At 40.8% G+C, this 21,906-nt stretch overlaps 2 protein-coding genes across 12 annotated transcripts in view; both read left to right on the plus strand.

Annotated features, from left to right (window-relative positions):
* dlgap4a (discs, large (Drosophila) homolog-associated protein 4a) overlaps positions 1-15,762 on the plus strand; it is a 78,810-nt gene extending 63,048 nt beyond the window's left edge. For 5 of the 9 annotated variants that reach the window (XM_077721065.1, XM_077721073.1, XM_077721054.1 and 2 more), the window contains 6 exons: positions 4,372-4,766; positions 4,931-5,028; positions 6,887-7,320; positions 7,782-7,873; positions 7,995-8,141; positions 12,754-15,762. In XM_077721065.1, coding sequence (XP_077577191.1) covers positions 4,372-4,766; positions 4,931-5,028; positions 6,887-7,320; positions 7,782-7,873; positions 7,995-8,141; positions 12,754-12,978 — 1,391 coding nt within the window. In that variant the 3' untranslated portion in view covers positions 12,979-15,762. Of the gene's footprint in view, positions 1-1,370; positions 1,465-4,154; positions 4,243-4,371; positions 4,767-4,930; positions 5,029-6,886; positions 7,321-7,781; positions 7,874-7,994; positions 8,142-8,403; positions 8,499-12,753 lie in introns of those variants that run through there. The other 4 variants (XM_077721106.1, XR_013326914.1, XM_077721089.1 and 1 more) reach the window with 4 other exon arrangements.
* Positions 15,763-17,538: 1,776 nt separating this feature from the next.
* Positions 17,539-21,906, plus strand: part of LOC144199468 (6-phosphofructo-2-kinase/fructose-2,6-bisphosphatase 2-like) — a 37,041-nt gene continuing 32,673 nt past the window's right edge. The window contains exons 1-4 of one of the 3 annotated variants that reach the window (XM_077721134.1): positions 17,539-17,579; positions 17,902-18,004; positions 18,386-18,520; positions 21,723-21,848. In XM_077721134.1, coding sequence (XP_077577260.1) covers positions 18,445-18,520; positions 21,723-21,848 — 202 coding nt within the window. In that variant the 5' untranslated portion in view covers positions 17,539-17,579; positions 17,902-18,004; positions 18,386-18,444. Of the gene's footprint in view, positions 17,580-17,604; positions 18,005-18,385; positions 18,521-21,722; positions 21,849-21,906 lie in introns of those variants that run through there. The other 2 variants (XM_077721144.1, XM_077721126.1) reach the window with 2 other exon arrangements.

Genomic DNA, 21,906 nt, shown 5'->3' on the forward strand with positions numbered 1-21,906 from the left:
ATTTTTTTCCGTGTTTTTTTTTCCGTCACTCAGCACGAATGCCGGAGCGATCGCTAATACGAGTAGTAATTATTACTTCTCGTTGGCTGCTCATAAGAACATCAGGGGCACTGGTTCTCACCCCACAACTCCCTCATGTAATGTCTCTAGTCGCAACTCCCTCTTTGTAATGTCTCTGCGAGCACTGGGCGGAGCGTTGCATTTTTTCAGTGATTTTTTCCCCTTAGCCTTTTAGCTCCCGTTGGCGGAGCGATCGCTAATGAAAATCAGTGGTGGGGCAAAACGGTATCAAACTTTAATACAAAATTAGAATTGAGTCTAGTGAAAGGTTAGATTAAATTTATTTTGAGTGTGTCTGCATCGTAATCCAAGTTAATTTAAATTTGTTTTTGTTATTAAATGTGCCTGTTGCCATGCAAAAAGCGCCCCCCTCTCTTTCCCCCGTCTCTCTCTCTTTCCCCCTTCAAAAATTGGAATTAAGTTTAGTGTGAGGTTAGATTAAACTTATTTTTGAGTGTGTCTGTATCGTAATCAAGTTCATTTAAATTTGTTCATGTTATTAAACGAGCGTGTTGCTGTGCAAAAAGTGTTCCCCCTCTCCGCTCCCTCTCTCTGCCCGTCTATCTCCCCCTTTGAAATCTGTATAATTTTAGTACTATTAAACACAGTTTATTAATATTAAACCACTAGTTACGTGTTTTATTTGTTAATATATGGCGAATTAGAGGAATAAAAACATTTTTTTCAATACAATATCCTGTTTCTGGTTCTTTTTCAGAGGGTTGGAACAAATTAATTTGTTTTTAGTTCATTTCAATGGGGAACGTTCGATTGAGTTACGAGAATATCAACATACAAGCTCAGTCCCGGAACGAATTAAGGTCGTAATTTAATGTATCGTTCCTAATCTCCTAATATCATGTCTTTAATTTTGTATTATTACAATGTGACTTTAACTCTGATAATTAATTTGTTTCTCTTATTATGACCGCATTCTTGTTATATTGGGTTTTTATTCTCTTAGTCATATTTTTTACTTTTTCTCTTTGACCCAAATACTTTGTCGTACTAATACATGAATTACGAATACAAAAACATTAATTTGAAATATATTTCATTCAGTGCCATGGACAGCGATAGACGTGCAATTTAATTGGCCTAGGGCCTAGGCCAATCCACTTCCAGTCAGTTACTCGTTTCCGTGACGTTTGAGCCAAGTGAACGCTCGCCTATCACAGAAGGTTGAAATTTGAACCAATGACTGCGTTCATTGATCACACGGATGACAAAGTTGGCCAATCGCAGTTTCTGAAACCGATCCATACAAGACGCGCCTTCCAATCCTCGTCGCAGGGCGTGAACTATAAAATCCTCTTTCTCAGCTTTCCACTGTATTTCATGGCAGAGCTCGTTCCCCTGTACACTTCTTCTCGTCACTATTTCAAGAATGAAGCTAAAAAAAAGGTGATCAGTAGGTCATTTTATCAAGTTCTCTTCATTCAATATATATGCCTGTTTGATGTAACCGTTGCGTTAGCAGAAACACGCCAACCTGTTTTAATCTAAATTGTATTGTGGGGCTCGACGTAGCTAGCTGACGTGGTGGAAGAAAGGAAGGAAGGAGATGCTGGTTGTACAGTGACTGCCCTTGTCAGCGTGGCGTGAACGTGGCGGGCGACTGCTGCCACTTTTGAGGGTGTATTTATCACCGAATTACGATACCGCCCGCTAGTGTTGATGGGAGTTAAATGCCTTGTCTGGTATCAGTACTCCGTGACGGTAGCGGGCTAGTTAGCACTACACAAGCTAAAAGTAGATCAGGCGTCGGTCATCAGCGTTGGACTAGTCGCCAAATATACATTGCATTATTGGTTGATTAAAAAATGTCTTTGTGTCATCTAAATGAGATAAGATAAGAGTTCAGTGTGAGGAGGAAGACGACAAAACGTTAATCAGAAATAACTTATTTCTCAACACTTTTAATAGGTTCTGGCGCAGCTTGGTGTTTTAATTCATGTAATGTACGTCTCATTTCATTTTCTGAACCGCTTTATTGTCACTAGGATTGCGGGGGGTGCTGGAGCCTATCCCAGCTGACTTCGGGCCAGAGGCAGGGGACACGCTGAATTGGTGGCCAGCCAATTGCACGGCAGAAGTAGACAACCATTCACATTCACACTCGTACCTTTGAAATCTTTGGAATACAGGAGGAAACTGGAGTACCCAGAGAAAAACCCACACAGTCACAGGGAGAACATGCAAACTCAACACAGGTGGACCGCCCTGGATTTGAACCTAGGTCTCCCGTTGTGAGGCCGACACGCTAACCACTCAACCGCCGGGCCGCCCCGTCATTGATGTTACATATTGAATTAATAATAAGGATCTGGGCTTGGCTAATCTATTGGTTAGGTCTTCACATTTCAGAGAATAGAATTCACATATTGCCATTCTGGAAGCAACTCCTAATTACGCCAACATTATAACCAAAATACGTGTAATGATAGGGTGTTGTTTACATGATGAAACTTCCGCTTTTATTTTTCTCGGCTTTAACGTTAACTCTTTGGCTGCCACTGAAACCAATAGATGTTTAGATGTTTAATTTTCGTGGGATTAAATATTAGAGCTGCCAACCTCCGTCGATCCATTTAAGGAGTACCCTTGTCCCATTTCCAGAGTATTTCCGGAGTGAATGCAATTCATGCAAAATCGATATGAAATGTAAACAAAAAATAAGCTGAGGACAATTAAAATCAAACTGTTATGTTTTTACATTAATTGCATGTTTTTGTAAACTATTGAAAAAGTACAGCATAATGAAAATAAGTTAAACTTTTTTTTTTGGGTTCTTCTACGTGCGTTTCACAGTCACTAATTACACGACATGTCATGCTGACGTTGCACTTGCGTGTTGTGCAACGTGCAAATTTCGGTCCTTTTTGGAGATGTCGTCAACATGGGATATTTCGTGGAATAAGAAGCAATAAAGTTTGGCGAGTATCTGGATTTCTTTCAAAGTTTCATCCAAATTGCGATCAAATTTGCACTTATTCCGTGGCGGCACATTGTGTGCTACGTACATCTGTGAACTTCCTTTAGAACAGGGGTGCTCACACGTTTTTGCTCCAAGATCTACTTTTCAAGGAGCAAACCTTCCGTGATCTACTTCTCATGGCGCAGAAGCTACGGCTGCGAGTTACGCTTAGTACATTCATATTTTATTACATACCTTATACAAGTATTGGTATTATATACACCAATGCTTTCCGAATCATATGTTCTAAAAGCTACTTTTCGGGGACTCACCTTCCCACGAGATACCTTTTTTCCAGGCTCCTGACAAAGTTCAGCAGTTATATATGCTGATTTAGCTCAGAATAGATTCTGTTTGGAGATTTTAACATGTATGGGAGTGAGTGACTAAACAAACAGCAGCTTGGCCACCCCGATGGAGTGTTTATAGTCGCTGGTGACTTCAACAAAGTATGTTTAAAGACTGTTCTGCCTAAGTTTTTGCAGTACGTGTAGTGTCACACCATAGGAGATAAAACTGAACAACATGTTTATTCTAATATCAAACATGCTTATAGAGCCACACCCCTCCCCCACCTTGCTGGATCAGACCATCTCTGCTTTTCCCCCACCCCGGCATACACACCACTCTGGAGCCTAACAACGTCACAAATAAAGATAATAAAAATATGGCCCGGAGACGCCCTTTCTCAGCTTTTTACTGCTCCATTTGGGAACTTTTTGAACATTACAACTTCCAGGACTTCACGGACACTCCTTTCCTACTTCAAAAACTGCAATGACAACGTCACTGTTAATAAACGGATACAGGTTTTTCCCAACCAAAAACCCTGGATGACATATAGAGCTGAGTGAAGAAAGGTATACAAATATAAAACAAAATTTGAATTAAGTTTAGTGTAAAGTTAGATTACATTTATTTGTGTCTGCATCGTAATCCAACTGCATTTAATTTTTGTGTTATGAGCGCGTTGCTGTGCAAAAACTCTGAAATCTGTCATGTTAATACTATTAAACATTATAACCATTAGATATTTGTTACTCTGTTAATAGATGGCACATGAGAACAATTGTTTTTCCATTCCAACATCCTATTTTTTGGTGGGTTTTTTTTTCAGAGTTTTGGAACAGATTAATTTGTTTCATATCTACCAGTAAATCGACGTATGCTCTCAGTCCCAAAACCCATTAAGCTCGTATCTCAAGGTACCATTGTATTCTTTGGCAAAATTCTATTATTTAATTGGTGTGTAAAAAATCTGTGACGGTCCGCCTTTAACGCGGACTACCATGTCCAAACATGTTAATTTGATATGTAATTTCTCTTGTCTGCAGTAAACGGTAGGAAGGCACCACCTCCAGTCCCACCCCGCACCGCCTCCAAACCTCTCATCTCAGTGACCGTTCAGAGCAGCACAGAGTCTGCCCAAGACACATACCTTGACCACGCAAGTGAAGCTAACAGCCAATCGGAAGATAGCAATTCCTCTGAGAGTCTCTGTAGCATCCGCACCAAGGGTCTAGCCAAGAGGTGGCACGCTCCCACTGCTTCCCCAGCTGACATCCCTTCTTCTGTGCCCCCTGTTCCAGCCCCTCGTGATCTTCCATCCACTACCTCTTCCACCACTTTAGCATCTGCCCACTCTCACAATGATACCCTAAACCCTGGCCTCACTTTAGAGCAGCCACCCAATGTACCTAAGCGAAAGCTATCTTCAATTGGCATTCAGGTTAGGTTTCACTCTTCCCTTCTATATGGAAAATCATATTGAACATTAGGCAGTAAAATTATTTTGTTAATAAAATAAGACAATCCAATGTGTGCAAATGTAGTGGCAGTAAAGTAAGGGCAATCCAATGAAAACTAAAATTTAAAATATTTTACTATAATTAGGTGGATTGTCTTCAGCCTGTTTCAAGAGAAGAAACATTAGCCCTGACTGCGCCTCTAAAATACCAGTCCATAGGAGTTCAAGTAGAGAACGGAAGGCCGTAAGTATACAGTCAAAATTATCTGCACATAAATGTCCATTTACGGAAGGATATAGCTGAAGAATTTACTTTGAAAACAAGATCGTAACAATATTTGAAATACTTCTGGTTCTTCTTGCTGGAATTTAGACGTCATCAGAAATGTAGTCTGAGAGCGCCTCACTACACTCTGGGCCGTTTTGAAAATTCCGAGCATTGTTGGAATGTGGCATTAGATTATTCACAACACGTCTAGAAGCATATGTGGCCACTCAGACAGGGCTGCCAGGGTTAAGCAAAGTTGCAAGCGTCGTCGGGTGACATGAGATTTAAACAGATTTGACGACAAAGCGTGTACGGTGGTCCCTCGTCATACGAGTAATTCGAGATATGAGTAAAATTTCGGGCAAATGTTTATTTGAGATGTGACACTAATTTTGATATACGAGCACAGCGGATGCGAGATGCTGCTTATAAGAACATAATGAGCACTGTCCCTCTCCCCGCAATTCCCTCGTGTAATGTCTGCGAGTCCTGCGTGGAGCGTTGCATTTTTTCAGTGTTTTTTTCCCCCCGTTAGTCAGTGCGAATGGCGTATATACTACTTCTCTTTGGCAAGTGGTCGTGCGTTACCCTATTGTGAGGACATTTGTGTGCCTCACTTGGGGAATGTTTTGAAGGGGACTACAAACTCAAACTACCCTCGATATTGACTGAAAGTCAGTGTGGAGGCAGGGCAAAAAGAGCCAACCCGGGAGAAGAAAGGTATCCAAATGTCAAAAAAATAGAATTAAGTCTAGTGTCCGGATCGATTAAACTTATGTTTTAGTTTGTCTGCATCGTAATCCAAGTTCATTTAAATGTGTTTGTTTTCTTCTTCCCCTCTCTCTCCCCACTTTGAAATCCGTATAATTTTACTATTATTAAACACATTCTGGTAATATTAAACCACTAGTTATGTTATTTTGTTACTAGATGGCGAATTAGAACAAATAAAAACATTTTTTCCAATCCAATATCCTGTTTTTGATGTTTTTTCAGAGTTTTGGAACAAATTTTGTTTTTTGTTCATTCATTGGGAAACGTTCGTTTGAGTTACGAGGAAATCGATATACGAGCTTAGTCCAGGAACGAATTAAGTTAGTTTCTCGAGGTACCACTGTACTTTATGCCCCTCAGAACACTCGCAGAGTTGAGAAAGGGTGTCTGATTTGAATTTTAATGTTACTTTCAGTTAACTCTCAGGATGCAGTGAAGTTATTGGTCGGTTCCTCATTTGAAGGTTGCTCAAATAGTTTTTAATTTGTACTGTGAAAATTAACAATTCACAGACAGACTAAGATCAAAGGAATATTTTCTGCTTTTACAGCTTTTACATTTGGGATTGTAATACAGATGTTAGCCAAACCAAACAAGCACAATCTCACTTGTGATTGAGTACTGTTCGCTTCTTTTTTCAGTAAGGTGATAAACCACATTGAAATAGGTGAAACACGTTGCTGGATCTAAAACTGAATCTTATTTCCATCACTCACACATTTGGGAAGGGAACAAAAAACTAACAACTGTAAACTTATCTAGCCATTGACATTGAATTGTAAACGATAGCAAGTCATTTTTGACACTTTAATTGGTCAAGAACTCATCAAAGTTACACAAATTTAAACATGTCTGCCCAACAATGATAGTATGAATGTTAGTTGTCGTTAAACTACTTGATGTTATTGTTCCAATGTAGCAATGCATACTGCCTATCTTCTATTTGACATTCATAGTGGTCTCTAAGTGGTAGTGAAGAATGTGTTTTAGGAGCAAAATGGCATTCTTTTTTTAATTTAAAATATACCTAAAACAGGTTTATGTTTGTGCATGTGTTCAGTCTTAGCCGAGACAGCAGCATGGCCTCCAGACAAAACACGGAGACAGAGCCTCAGGATCACCTCGAAGCTGCACTCTCGGAAAGCAGCAAAGCCAACGGCACATGCCCAAATGCTGACAATTTCAATGAATCCAACGCTAAGGATAAAGCATTGGAACAACTGTCTTGTAAACAAACTTCTCCATCCAAAATGTCCACCTCGCCCCCACAGTTGCTAGACCCGGCTTTAGATCTATCATCACTGCCACCACCGGATCCAAGCCTCGGGACCGGCAATTGCAGCACCCAAGGGGACGCGGCACAGGCCACCACGCCAGATTGCCTCCGAGATGGTAACTGGTTTCTGAAGCTGCTGCAGGCGGAAACTGGTCGAATGGAGTGTTGGTGTGAACAGATGGAAATGGAGACCAAAGACACTAAACTGTCAGAGGAAGGTAAATGTACACAAGTTACATTATATTTCTGTTGGCTTTGTTTAATCAGCCCCAAAAGCTGGGAGCATACCTGCACCTTTATCTCGCTGAATATCATTCAGCCATCAGGCAGATTTATTATTGCAGTTTCTCAAATGTGGATGAACTGAATGCCAAATCCCCTGAGAGCCTGCATTAGATTAGCAGATGTTCCAGCTTTTCAGACCTGCACAATGAATTTTGATTAACATGCTAATACAAGGTTTGGAAATTGTGGAATAAAGTTGTCATCCTTCAAAAGTTTACATTTCTAAAAACAAGGTCATTAATCCATTAGCTCTCCTTGAATGTTGAGTGCTAATACATGTATTTATCAGTACAAAACAATATTTGATGTGCAATCAGTTCTTCGCTCTTCTTGATGCAGCTTAGTTAATTTTATAGTTGAATTATTTCTTCTAAAGATGTCTTTCTCATTTCAGTGTTGGGTACAATCCGGAGCGCAGTAGGCAGTGCCCAGCTTCTGATATCACAAAAGTTTGAGCAGTTTAGGGGGCTCTGTAATGAAAACTTGGTAAGAGAGACTGCCACAGGAATAAAATCTGCGACAATCAATTTGTTACTGTTTTTTTTTCGACGTGCTTGTACGCTTCTGTTAAGCTAATTTGATGATTTTTTTCTTTTTCACCCATCAGAACGTGAACGCGAATCCACGGCCTACAGCCCAGGACCTTGCAGGCTTCTGGGATCTTCTACAACTCTCAATAGAAGACATCAGTGTGAAGTTTGATGAGCTTTACCAATTGAAATCCAACAAATGGCAATTTCCTGAGAAATCAGAGGTCATTTCCTTGCTAATGTTATACATTTTCACCTAGCCAAACATGCCAGATTGATTGTTACATATATCCGCTATGAATTTGTACACATTCATCTGAGAGATCCAATTGAGACCAATGGGGCAAAACCTTCAAAATATGATACTGTTGTTGATTGGATAATGGCTCATCTCGTCATACTTGGGAAACATAGTTTCCTGTCAAAAAAAACCTTCTCATCACATCCTTTGCTTCTCTTTACATGAGGGAACTCACTGTGTTTCAGACAAAGCTCGGGAAATTGACCTATCTATAAGAATTGGGCAGCCTGGTGGGAGAGTGATTAGCGCGTTGGCCTCAGAGTTCTGGGGTCAATTCCAGGTCGGTCCTCACTGTAGAGTTTGCATGTTCTACCCGGGCCTGCTTATGTTTTCTCTGAGTATACCGGTTTCCTCCCACATCCCAAAAACATGCATGGTAGGCTGGTTGGACGAACTAAATTCCCTCTAGGTATGAGCACGTATGGTTGTCTCTCTTTGTGCCCTATGATTGTTTGGCGACCGATTCAAGATGGTCCCCGTCGTTACCTGATACGCTTCAGCACCCCTTGCAACACATATGAGGATATGCGATTGCATTCATAAATCTTCCATACCACGCATCTTCGTAAGAGTTGTGTGGGTTGCTGGAACCTGTCCCAGCTGACTTTGTGCGGAGGGCAAAATACACTAGACTGGTTGCCAGTCAGCCGTAGGACACACGGAGAGACAGACAACCACTCGCGCTAACCCCAACCCACTGCCACCTACTGGGAACCTACAGACAGATCAGGTCTAATTTGGTGCTCGCCGTCATACTGGGTGTATTGACAAAATAACTATATATCCTAGCAGTCACTACGCAGTACTTCTACGGTGAAAATAGTAGTCGGGGCTGCTTTTCGTAGTTGTGAAAGCTGTAGAGGATGGTGTCTATCGACTGATTTATTATATTTTATCGTGATAACAATTTTAGTATTTGTCCATATAAAAAGCGCACTGGATTATAAGGCGTCTGTTCTATTTTGGAGAAAATTTAAAACGTTTAAGTGCGCCTTATAGTCGTGAAAATACGGTACATTTTACTGAAGTTCATATTTAATTCTTGGTATCTCATAAAATTGATAATATCCCTCTCAAAAATTGAGACTAATACTAAGTTATATACCAAGATGACGGCACACACGGGTGCAGCGGCTCTATGCCCTCCAGTTTGGTGTCGTTCGTTTTTTATTAACATCTGCGAGGGAAACTTTTTCTACAGCTGCTAGGATTTAATTACTCTCGGAAAGAGATTCAATATATCCATCACAACAGACTACCAACGAACCTATGATATCCCCAAGGACATCTTGAGAGCTCCGGGATCTCGGTGGATAGTCAGGCCACTCAAGAGTACGTAGGAGGCGGGCGAAGGGAAAGAAAGCAAAAGCCGGGCGTGCCTAGCTGCCAAGGCAGCAACCACACCAATGCCAGATCCATCACCCACAAAATGGATGAGTTATAACTTCAGATTGCTACCAAAACCCTTCTTAGGAACTGCAACATTATTCTCATCACAGAAACGTGGCTACACCCGTAAATCCCCGATGCTGCCTAATCGCTAGCTAGCCTAACGTTTTTTCGAAACGATCGTTCAAAAGAATTAACAGGGAAAAGCAAAGGATTGGGACTTTGCGTGTTCATACACAATAGTGTTGCAACAGTAGGATCATTAACACTCTCCTTAGAGCTATTGGCGATACGATGCAGGCCCTTCCATCTACCTAGAGAGCAAACAGTTATCATTGTAATGGCTATCTATATATTCCACCGGATGCAAACAGGTCCACTGAGGATGCTGTCGCAATTGCTCTACACACAGCACTGAGTTACTTGGAGCACCATGGGAATTACGTGAGGATGCTTTTCATTGTTAATAGCTCAGCCTTCAATCTATAATACCGGACATTCTGACTGACAAATTCTCCTACCTGGAATATCCTCTTCCATCTGTGCTGGATGAAGAACTTCTTAACCAACCGACCAGAAACTGTTAGACTTGGTCCCCTCTAGGCTGTGTACAGAGTCCACTTCTGTACTCCCTGTACACATACGACTGTACACCAACCCACCAGTCTGACTCCATCATCAAATTTGCCGATGACACCACTGGTCGGACTCATCTCAAACTGTCTTTGTGGTTCTCTGTGAACAATCTCACACTGAACACTACAAAAACTGAAGAAATAATCCTGGACTTTTGCAAACATAGCACAGATCTGGCCCCATTTCTCATGAGTGTGTAGACAGGGTCCAGTCCTTTTTAAATTCCTGAGGCTGAAGCTCTCCTGGTGCACAAACCCTACGGCAGTGGTGAAGAATGCCCAGAAACGACCCCATTTCCTCAGGGTACTCAGGAGGAATAACTAGGACACTGAGCTTCTGGTAACCTTCTATAGAGCCACTTTGGAGAGCATCCTGGCATACTGCATCACAAAGTGGTACGCTGGAAGCATGGCGGCAGACAAAAAGGCCATTTAGAGAGTGATTAACACTGCCCAGAAGAGAGCTGGCTGCTCTCTGCCCTCACTGGAACCCATCGCCAGCCTTCCTTAACTCAGCAGTGCCAGGAACATTGTCGGGGACCCATACCACGCTGGTTGAAACCTGTTCCAGCTGCTGCCCTCTGGCAGACGCTACAGGTCTCACAAAGTACGGACAAATAGGCTAAAGGACAGATTTTCCCCCACATCCATCAGGACTCCAAACTTGCGGTAACACGACACACAATCCCTTCTGTGTAATAACTTTGGGGTGAGGTAACATGAAAAGATGTTGGGCGGTGATCTGCCTATGCGTTATTCTATATTCTGCAGAAGTTACAAAGACTGGACCCTTGAAGACTGGAGTATAGTCATTTTCTCGGATGAACCTTTTCCGATTACTCGGGGGATCTGGAAGAAGGCTTGTTCAGAGAAGACAAGGTGAGCACTACCATCGGTCTTGTCTCATGCCAGCAGTGAAGCATCCTGAGACCATTCATGTGTGGGGCTGCCTTTCGGTCAAGAGAGTGGGTTCTCACAATCTTGCCTAAAAACACAGCGATGAACAAAGAATGGTAATGGAATGTCCTAAGAGAGCAACTTCTCCCAATCATCCAGGGGCAATTTGGTGATGAGGAAAGCATATTCCAGTATGGTAGAGCACTTGGCCATAAAGCAAATGACATAACAAAATGGCTTAGCGAAGATTTTGGGCCCATGTCCAAGAAACTGTAGATCTTAATCCCATTTAAAAATTGTGGTGAGTCCGCGAGAGGCGCATGAACAATCAAAAACCCACAAACTCTGAAAAACTCCAGGCATTGATTATGCAAGAATGGACAGGTTAGTCAAGATTTTGTTCGGAAGATGATTGACAGTATCCCAGGGAGAATTGCAGAGGTCTTGGAAAAGAAGTGGCAACACTGCAAATATTGACCCAGTGCATGTAATTCTCAATAAAAGCTTTTGGCACTTCTAAAATGCTTCTAATTGAAAGGCATTATACCATAGAAACATGTGGCAAACACCTAAAAGCATTTAGCACACGAAATGGGATTCTGTCATACTTATTTCCAAGATCATAATGGGTCAGGATACAAAACATTCCATGGAATAACAGTCTTGGGGTACAGCAGTGTTCAGTGCTTGGCCTACTGCTCTTTAGTCTTTACATAAATGATCTGCCAACCCGGTGTCCTTCAACTCTCACCTGCCAAATATATGCCAATGATGCTGTTTTATGTCGACGCGCAAGACCAAAAGCATTCTGCACAGGAACTCCGACGCAATGACGAGCGAGAATAACGGATTTGAAAAATCCCAACTACACTTACACAAATCTAAGATCATATGCACTTCTCAAAAAATATATAAATATATAATGTATAAGATAACGTTGACTCCAACGTTTTTGTTCAACGTATAAATGTAGTCAAAGAAATTAAATACCTAGGAATAACTTGGCTGGCTCGAAATGTAACTATGTAGATCCCTTCAAAAAGTGCTTTCAGCCAAATATTTTTTTTGTGCCGCACAAACCTGGAACTCAATACTTAACATACGTGCATGCTTGGCATGTGTCATTGTTAACTTTATTTATCTTCAACCTACACAAGTGACTAAAGATCGAAATTAGCCCGCTGCAAAAATCCTACATATTTACATATGTTCATCAACATGAATATATGTTCATAAATATGGCAGTCCATTATTTAAAACAAAACTAAAACTCAAAACCTGAAGGAGCAGACCTTGTGATAATGTAATATTTGCCTCATTTTAAATTTTTTTTGGCCATGCCTGTATTCTGAAAATGCGGCAACTGTGTTCCTGAAAATATGACATAAATTATAACCTATCAACAGAACTACTTGGTATTGCGGCATTGTATTCAAGCATATAGTTGCTTCCTGGTTGTGTCATTAGCAACATTTCCTCTTTCTCTTGATTGGCTAGGTCGTCAGACGTCCGTGAATCGGTTGTTAAAACTGCACTGTATGGATCATAACACAGGACTGTCTGTCTTTTTTGCCAATCAACCATAAAAAACAACCTTGTTAATTATCTACCTAGGTTGAAAAAGAGCAGCTACCATCATTTGTGCCAAAGAAGCAATCTAAGCCCCGGCTCTCGGCTGGGAAGGAAAGAAGCGTGGACTCTGCTGTGGATAAACACCGACAAGAAGCACGAAAACGGTTGATGGCAGCAAAGCGTGCAGCATCTGTGCGACAGAACTCTGCCACAGAGAGTGCCGACAGTATTGAAATTTATGTCCCTGAGGCACAAACCCGCCTCTGAGCATCTCATCTGTGTTTTCACTCATTCGGTGACTCCAATATTTACATGATAATCCAAACTTTGCAGTCATGCAAAATGGGACAGAATTTAACCATGCAAAATTTTGAATAATGTTATAATGAACAATTATGATAATCAATTGAAATTATCTTATTCTGAAGTACCGTATTTTTTCGCATATTGGGGGTTTGAGGTTGCTGAAGGAAATTTTCCAGCTGTCTCCGGGGGCCAGAGGAGGAGGATACCCTGAATCGATAGCAGAGCACAAAGTAATGGACAACAATGCATACTCGCACCAATACTTAGGGGCAATTTAGAGTGTCCAATCTACCTACCATGCATGTCTTTGAAATGTGGGAGTAAACAGGATAACCTGGAGGAAACCAACGCAGGTGGACTGACCTTGAACCCAGGTCTCCAAAGTTGTGAGGCTGACACAGTAACTACTTACTCCACTGGGTCACCATTGCGAAAAAAGATGGTATATCAAAACTGTCTGAAATGTGCAAGTACCCTTTTCGACAAATAACTGCAAGGAATCTTTGTATGTGCGGGAGTTAACTCATTTCTCCGGAGTGAAACGACAAGTCCTGTCTGCCTGGTTTATGATGTGAGTTACCATCCCCACATGTACTCAGGATACACATGCAGGTGTACTCACTGTCCATAGAGTCTTCCTGTTCTCTATTTGTATATAGCTGCCACTCTTTGGCTGTGCTATTTACCATGTAAAAGATGTGGTGGGGTGGTTTGAAATGTGGAGTACTAGAGGAAGGCAGTAGCATATGTATTATAAATGACACACTATTACGATCATTTTGTAAATGTTGTATACAAGATTATTAGAAAGCTGCGTGTTCAGTACCAAGGTAGTTTTTTTTTTTATAACGGATCATGTACATGTATTGTCAGGATATATTAACACTCGAAGCGATCATTTCTATTCACCCGTACACTTTTTCCTCACAGTGCACACTACATAGTCTAAATCTTTGAATATCATCAATCAAGTTTTGCATTTGTTAATTTTTTTATGTGGTATTTTTCAAATGACTGGCCAATGAGCTTTGGGGGAATGTATAGCACGTATGCATCTTGCAACTCATTCCGACTTGATCATTGCACTTTCACCTCAGATCAAGTATTCTGTTGATTTATTTCCCTTGTTTGTCTGCTGAATGCTTGTGAATTCAGCTTTAACGTGGCTTAGGGGACCAAGATAACCACCACTTGATATATCATTCCCATTCACCTAGACAACATGTGATAGTGTGGGAGTCTTACCACTTGTAAAGAAAAGAAAAAGCAATAATCAAATAGATTTTTGTCAGCACTCCGGTCTTAAAAGATTTTAACTGGTTGACTTTTAACAATGAAGGATGGATGTTTTATTTTGCTTGTGAACTCTTAATTCACTTGAATCTCAGGTTGAAAGGTCGAAGTCAGGAGTATTAATCAGATGAAAATTGGTCACAATGACAAATTTAAAGAAAACTAATTACAAATACTCATAATAATCCAAAAGTTTGTTCCTGCACAGATTTTGGTGCACAGTACATGTTTTTTTTTTTTTTTTTTGCCTGCCAATTTTCACTGAAATACCTGTGGTACGTTCCTAAACCTCACCAATTTGAAACAGTTTCTATCTTCTGTCTGAAAAGAGGTCAGCCTCTTAGTCTAGTCACTTATGGTGGTGTAATGGATGTTTTTGTGCCAAAATGGCAGAGGTCAAAAACATGTAATTTGAAAAAGTTAATTCAATTGTATGTATTATTTAAGTCTTGCGTTTATTTTTAGCAGGATTTCCAATGCCATTTGTCCAATTATGTGCTAGAATCAACCCACTAGTGACTAGTCAGACTAGTGTTTCATTCCTCCAAAAATGTCCTGCTCTTGTCTAATCAAAGCAAAAACATTGAATAGTCAATTACAATGCATCCCATTTTGTTTTTATTAATTTTAATACATCAACATGTGGACATGTGCATTTCATTGTCCAAAGAAATCATTAAAGCATCTGTTTGATACATGTCCTGGTCATCTTTCTTGGTGTATATTTGTTTCTTTTTTAAAAAATAGGAATCTACTCATTTTAGCTGCTCATTACACATTCACATAATACTAATATGTATATTTGACCCTTTATATTGACTGTTAAAAAACATGGCCTGAGAGAGAGGGGGGGGGGGCGGAGATTTTATTGTATACTCATTTTAATTGTTTTTTATACTCATTTTAATTGGTTTGTATATGTGGAACTTCTCGTATTTTCTGAAAAAGTACCCAAGAGCTGGATTCCTTTATTTTGTTTGCATGTTCATCAGAGTATGAGCAATTTGTTTACCTGTACCTCCTGAGTTCCCAAGGGCTATACAAAGTGGGCTCATGTATAATGGACATAATACTGCAGATGGAGGCTTCACCGCCACGGATGGTGTTAAATCCCTAATCCATTTTTTTCCAGCGGTTGGAATAGATTGGATGTCTCGTCACCATCAAAGACTCACAAGCAAGCGTTAAGTTTGGATTGGCAGAAAGACAAAAACACATTGGCCTCATGGTGCCCAATAACCCTCCTGCATCTGTCGTCATGGTGATGAAGCAACAAGGCAAGCAAAAATATTTGGGCTTTCAAGAATATATTTATATAAACTAAGCACATAACTAATATGGTTTGGTTAATATCATATTTGAACGTTTTCTGAGAGGATATACCATGTTTATTGGAATATGACATTTCCTGGATAGGACTGAATAATTGAATTAAAGTGAAATGCCACTAAATGTTTGAAATGTTTTGTTTTTCCCTTTGACGGATGGTGTTAAATCTCTGATCCATTTTTACCACCACTGTCGGTCGGAATTGATTAGATGTCTCGTCACCATCAAAGACTTACAGGCAAGCGTTAAATTTGAATTGGCAGAAAGCAGTGGTGGTCCGTGCATTTTCTCGTAGGGCCTTCAACGAATCAATTGAATTCTCAAAAACTATTTTATGGCTATAAAACCTCCACTGCAGCTACAGCTGTGACACATAAAAAATTATCAATAAACAAAAGTAGGGTTAAATCCACTACCTAGCAACATTTATTGATTAAATACAAATATTGGAGCTTTTCAGACATTACAAACATACCAGGGGGAGATTTTCCCGGGAAAAGACTAATGGACGTCATTGGCGAAATGGCAAAATTGCACTAAAATTGGGTAAAATCCACTTTCTAGCAGCATTTAGTGATGAAATACAAACACTGGGGCTTTTCAGATGTCAGAACCGGGCCTACAATTGAAATATTATTTAGGAATATAGCCATATTTTACTCACCAAAAGTCATTTTTAACTGTACAGAAAACCCATTCTCCTTTCTTTCGTCCTACTTTTCTATCGCCATCAAAGTAAATGATGTAGGTAGAGCCTGTCCTGTCATATTTGTGGCATAGTCCGTCTTGAAAATGGCTTTAAATCAACACACCAATATATTTGCTTGTGCAGCTAGCTCCAAATACAGCTTGGTAGCTCTCATAGTTAGCGCACTGAAAATGACGGACACACCCTTTTCCCAGCTGTAACAGGCTTGCTAGCTTTGGAGTTGACCACCCTTTCTTAATGTTGACCATTTTTTTCTGGAAAAATCCATCTGGAAAATAGCTTTGTGAGCAAATCTGCAACCAAATCCATTTGTTTTCCCCGTCTGCCATTGTGGGTGTAGTTTACGATCTCTGGCTGACTCACTTTGGCTTTGGTCCGCCTACTAGCCATTCATAGTTGGTGAAAGCGGTGGCGTATCCATCCGCCTGCGAAATGGCCTTGGTGTCACTAAATCGAACTCTGATTGGTTAAAGCAACAGTCTTATCAACGCTTGTTTAATGCAGCACAGCCCGCAAAACTGATTGTGAAGGCCTTGAGTCAGATTTCTGACCCTGGCAATAAATAATGGCTGAAATGTGATTGGTTAAATGCTTCAATATGAAAACACACCTGGAAGCAGTGCAACCAGGGGGAAAAGCAGTAAAAGGAAGCTAAGAGACAATTTGGGATTCTTTAATAAGTATTGATGGACAAAATATAATATATGATTCAGATATTTCTTAGGCCAGCACAGAAGCCCATGAAGGCCCCGACAGCCTGCCACTGCCAGAAAGTCAAAAACACATGGCCTCATGGCTGCCCAATAACACTACTGCATCTGTCGTCATAGTGATGAAGCAACAAGGCAAGCAAAAATATTGGCCTTTCGAGAGTACATACATTTATACAAACTAAGCACATAACTAACATGGTTTGGTTAATGTCATATTTGGATTGTCTTCTGAGAGAATATATCATGTTTATTGCAATATGACATTTTCTGGATATGACTGATTTATCGAATTAAAGTGGAATGCCACTAAATGTTTGAAGTGTTTTGTTTTTTCCCTTTGTCTGTGGCATATATTGACAAAATTCGGACGTTACAGTGACAAACCCTCTGACCAATCAAGATTCTGACGAAATCTGCCTCAATTGCGTCATACACAATGGACGTGGCGCATCTTACCGGCGATGCAATCGTTAGAAACAAGAAAAAGAGTAATATAAAGCAGCAGCCTTCACAATCAAGTAATATTAAGCAGCAGCCTTCACAATCGAATAATATTAAGCAGCAGCCTTCACAATAAAAGCGACATTTTAGTCTTACACGTTATACATTTGTTGGTACTGATTATCCATTTTCTGTTTTCATTTGTAATGTTTAAGAACTTTGGGTTCGGCTGGTTAACCCATTTTGCTACGGCGTGGGGCCTACAGGAAATCTCATACGTTTTTCATGCCTTTGCAATTGCCTGGTTCATTGTTTGTAATTTTAATTTTTAACTCATACCGGAGATTATATGTTTTTGTATGAGGTAACTTGACTAGCGTGCACTTCCTGTCAAGAAAGTAGGAGGATCAGAAAACACCCGAGGAGGCGAAGGTGTCACAAACTGATGGAAACAGTTTAACAAAGAAGAAACGAAGGTTAAGTGGCACTTGCAGCAGTCGTGGTGAGTGTGTCTATTTTGATGTCTCATCTCCAATTTGTTTCTCTATTATTCTGACACTTTCAGGTTTCAGTATTGAGTTAATGTATTAATACTGAGACCTGTCATGTACAAAAAAGTATGGAGCACTAAGCAGTATTGCCTTGTGCTCGCATGCTTCGCTAGTAAAAGTCGAGCTCTAATCTGTGACTGCCACCGATTTATTGGTGTCTGTGTGTTATATATGCACATAACGCCTTAATAATGTTCCATTTTGACCCGTTTTGATTATTAAAATAGTAGCAAGTTACATAGTTATCCAAACATCAATATGTTATAAAGTCACCATCAATGCATTTATGTCACCCCTCAATGCGTCTTCTGCTGCTTCGATCCTCTCCACAGAAAGATGCTGACTTCATTGTGACAACAACTAGGGAATATCAAGCACAGGCAGCTGACCCATGGCTGCCCGTCATCGGAGACCTGCAGACATGGTAGATGGCTCAGTGGAGTCCAAAAGGACTGAAAAAAAGTGCTGTAAGTGGTGTGTTAATTATTTTCCTCAAGGATAAAATGATGATTCAGGTGTGGCCCTAAAGTATATGAACTATTAAGCACTATGTAGACCAGGGGTGGGCAAACCATTCCACAAAGGGCCACACTGGGTGCAGATTTTTATTCCAACCCATAAAGAGGACACCTTTTCAACAATCTGGTATCCTACAAATGCAATCTGTGGACACTCGGCCAGCCAATCGCAGCACCATTCATCGTCACACTAAAAACTATGGGCAATTTTGAATGTTCAATCAGCCTACGAGGCATATCTTTGGAATGTGGGAAGAAACCGAGTTAGCTGGAGAAAACCCACACAGGCCCGGGGAGAACATGCAAACTCCACACAGGTGGACGGACCTGGATTTGAATCCAGCACCCCAGAACTGTTAGGCCAACGTGCTAACCACTCAAGTCGCCAGTCTGCTGAGTTGAATATACTTTGAAAATTGCAATGTGTCTGAGTTCTTCCATGAATTATTCTCAAAATGAACTCATCTTGAGTGCCTAGGGTTCCAAACAAGTCTGTTCTTGACAAGTATTTGCTTTACACATTGTTCTATCCTTTAAGGAAGCGAGGTTGACTGGGTTGTGTTTTTTTCCTCCTCTTGCTCCAGTTGGTTTCTAAATACTTTGGCTAAAAAGTCACCCACTCAAATACAATTTTGAGTGAAACATTAAGCTAAATATGGCACTGACTATTGTTACTCCTCAGCATTCCTCTTTGTTTGTTTGTATTTAGTCAATCATTTTCTGCAACGCTTATTCTATCAAGGGTTGCGGGGGTACTGGAGCAGACACAAGCCAACTGCCACCATTATCCCTGTCCCTAAAAAGCCAACCATTGACAGCCTGAATCATTATAGGCCTGTTGCACTTACGCCTGTGATCATGAAAGTGCTTTGAAAAGTTGGTCGCCCGCCACATCAGGTATACAATCCCTCCCTTAGTTGACCCTCACCAGTTTGCTTTTAGAGTAAACAGGTCCACTGAGGACGCCATTGCCGTAGCTCTACACAAAGCACTGAGCCACCTGGAGCACCATGGGAACTTTGTGAGGATGCTTTTCATTGACTATAGCTCAGCCTTCAACACTGTAATACCAGACATTCTGGCTGACAAACTCACCTTGGATTTTCCTCTTCCATCTGCTTCTGGATTAAGAACTTCTTAACCAATCGTCCACAAACTGTTAAACTTGGTCCCCACTTCTCTTCCTCCATTACACTAAGCACTGGCTCCCCTCAAGGCTGTGGACTGAGTCTTCTTCTATATTCCCTGTACACATACTGTACACTGAACCACCACTCTAACTCAATCATTAAATTTGCCGATCTCACCACTGTGGTCAGACTCATCTCAGGAGGGGTGGATGAGTCTGCCTACAGAGATGAGGTCAACAAACTGTCTTTGCAAACGCAGCACAGATCTGGCCCTCTCCTCATAAATGGAGTATGCGTAGACAGGGTCCAGTCCTTCAAATTCTTCCGGGTCCACGTCACGAACAAGCTCTCCTGGTCTACCAACACCATCGCAGTGGTGAAGAAGGCCCATTTCCCGAGGGTACTCGGAAGGAACAATTTGGACACTAAGCTTCAGGTAATTTTCTAAAGAGCCACTGTGGAGAGCATCCTGGCATACTGCATTACTGTGTGGTACCCTAGAAGCACGGCAGGAGACAGAAAAGCCACGCAAAGAGTGATCATAACTGACCAGAAGATCGTCGGCTGCTCTCTGGCCTCACTCGATGACATTGCCAGCCCTCGCTACCTCAGCAGAGCCGGCCGGGAACATTGTCACAACCTCTTCCAGCTGCTGCCCTCTGGCAGGTCTCACAAAACACAGACAAATAGACTTAGGGACAGTTTTTACCCACAGCCATCAGGACTCTGAACTTGCATTAGCACAATACACAATCCCTTTGGGGTGTGCAATAACAATGTACAATATCTTAGATTGTGCAATAATTTAGAATTTGCCTTGCCAGGATGTGGCTTTTTATATTTTTATATTACTTATTTATGTTTTTTTACTAGGAAAACACACTTTGTGGAGTAGCACCACCAATTTAGTTATACACAGCTGTGTATGATGACAATAAAGGCTTTTGATTTGATTTGAAAATCTTATATTTGTGGTTCCTTACAGACTATTTTTGAGACGAATACCGCTCCATAGTTGACAGCCAGCTAAACCAAACTGCATGCAGCACTCAGGGATTTAGTTTGAGCTCTAGTGGAGATCTGTTTTTCCCTTTTCTGGCTTAAAGGATGTAAAATGAACCAATTAAGCACGTAACTAGCTCATTCATTTTTTTATAGTTAAAGAAGGGTATGTATGACTGCAACAAATCTTACTGTCTTGCAACCTGCAAATAGTATCTTGGCGATCGATTGATAGATCACAATCAATTCAGCAATGACGGAGGCGTTCATTAAACTATACGTGCCTGAGTAGTAAACTTATTGATAGGTTCACCATTAGGCATTCCCAAATATACCTTTAAACAAAATAGACATCTGACTCATAACTGGCTTTCTTGCAAGAGAGAATTGATCCTCACGCGCCTTCGGACGAGATCATTCTCCCGAATCGAATCCTCTCCTGCCCATTTATTATATAAGATTAAACAACAAGCATCATCTATTCAAAACAATTGAAGGTCTGTCGGATCTTGAGAAATCAAAACAATTGCTAGTCCTTTGGAGGGGAAGCGGTATCACCACCTGGTGTGAAGTCAAAGTCAAAACAATTGAGATTCCTCCCGGATCTTCGGTATGAGTGATCGTATAAAAGGTCAATGTTTCTCAACATAACTTTAAGTCCAGCTGGATAGAGGAGCGACCTTCCCGTTGCTTATCACGGTTGTAAGCAAGGCGTTATTCATTGCTAGAAAATATAGAATAAATGTGAGACTAATGAACCTAACACTTATTAATTTAATGAAAAGCACTTGAGAATTGCATTCATAATGTCATAAGATTGCCTACGTTGACGTTGAGTATTCTGGCATTATTTGTCGCTAGTTTAGTGAATGCAGTTGGTAATATTGAAACTTGCTTTTCTTTTTTTTGTTTTTTACAATTGCTTAAGATTGAAGAATCCCAGTACTATCAAGGAGTGTGATTCCTATTGTCATAAGATTGTCTTAATTAGCGTTAAAGCATCTGTCATTATTTTTCAGCCTGGGCCTCCTACATGACCAACTCCCCTACTGTGATTGTGATGATTGGGTTGCCTGCTCGTGGGAAGACCTACATGTCAAAGAAGCTGACACGCTACCTCAACTGGATTGGAGTTCCGACAAAGGGTTGGTAACATCTCATGTGAAATTGAGACCTGCAGACACCTTTGTAACCCATTTTCCC

The sequence above is a fragment of the Stigmatopora nigra genome, chromosome 1 (assembly GCF_051989575.1).
Source record: "Stigmatopora nigra isolate UIUO_SnigA chromosome 1, RoL_Snig_1.1, whole genome shotgun sequence".
Lineage (NCBI taxonomy): Eukaryota > Metazoa > Chordata > Actinopteri > Syngnathiformes > Syngnathidae > Stigmatopora > Stigmatopora nigra.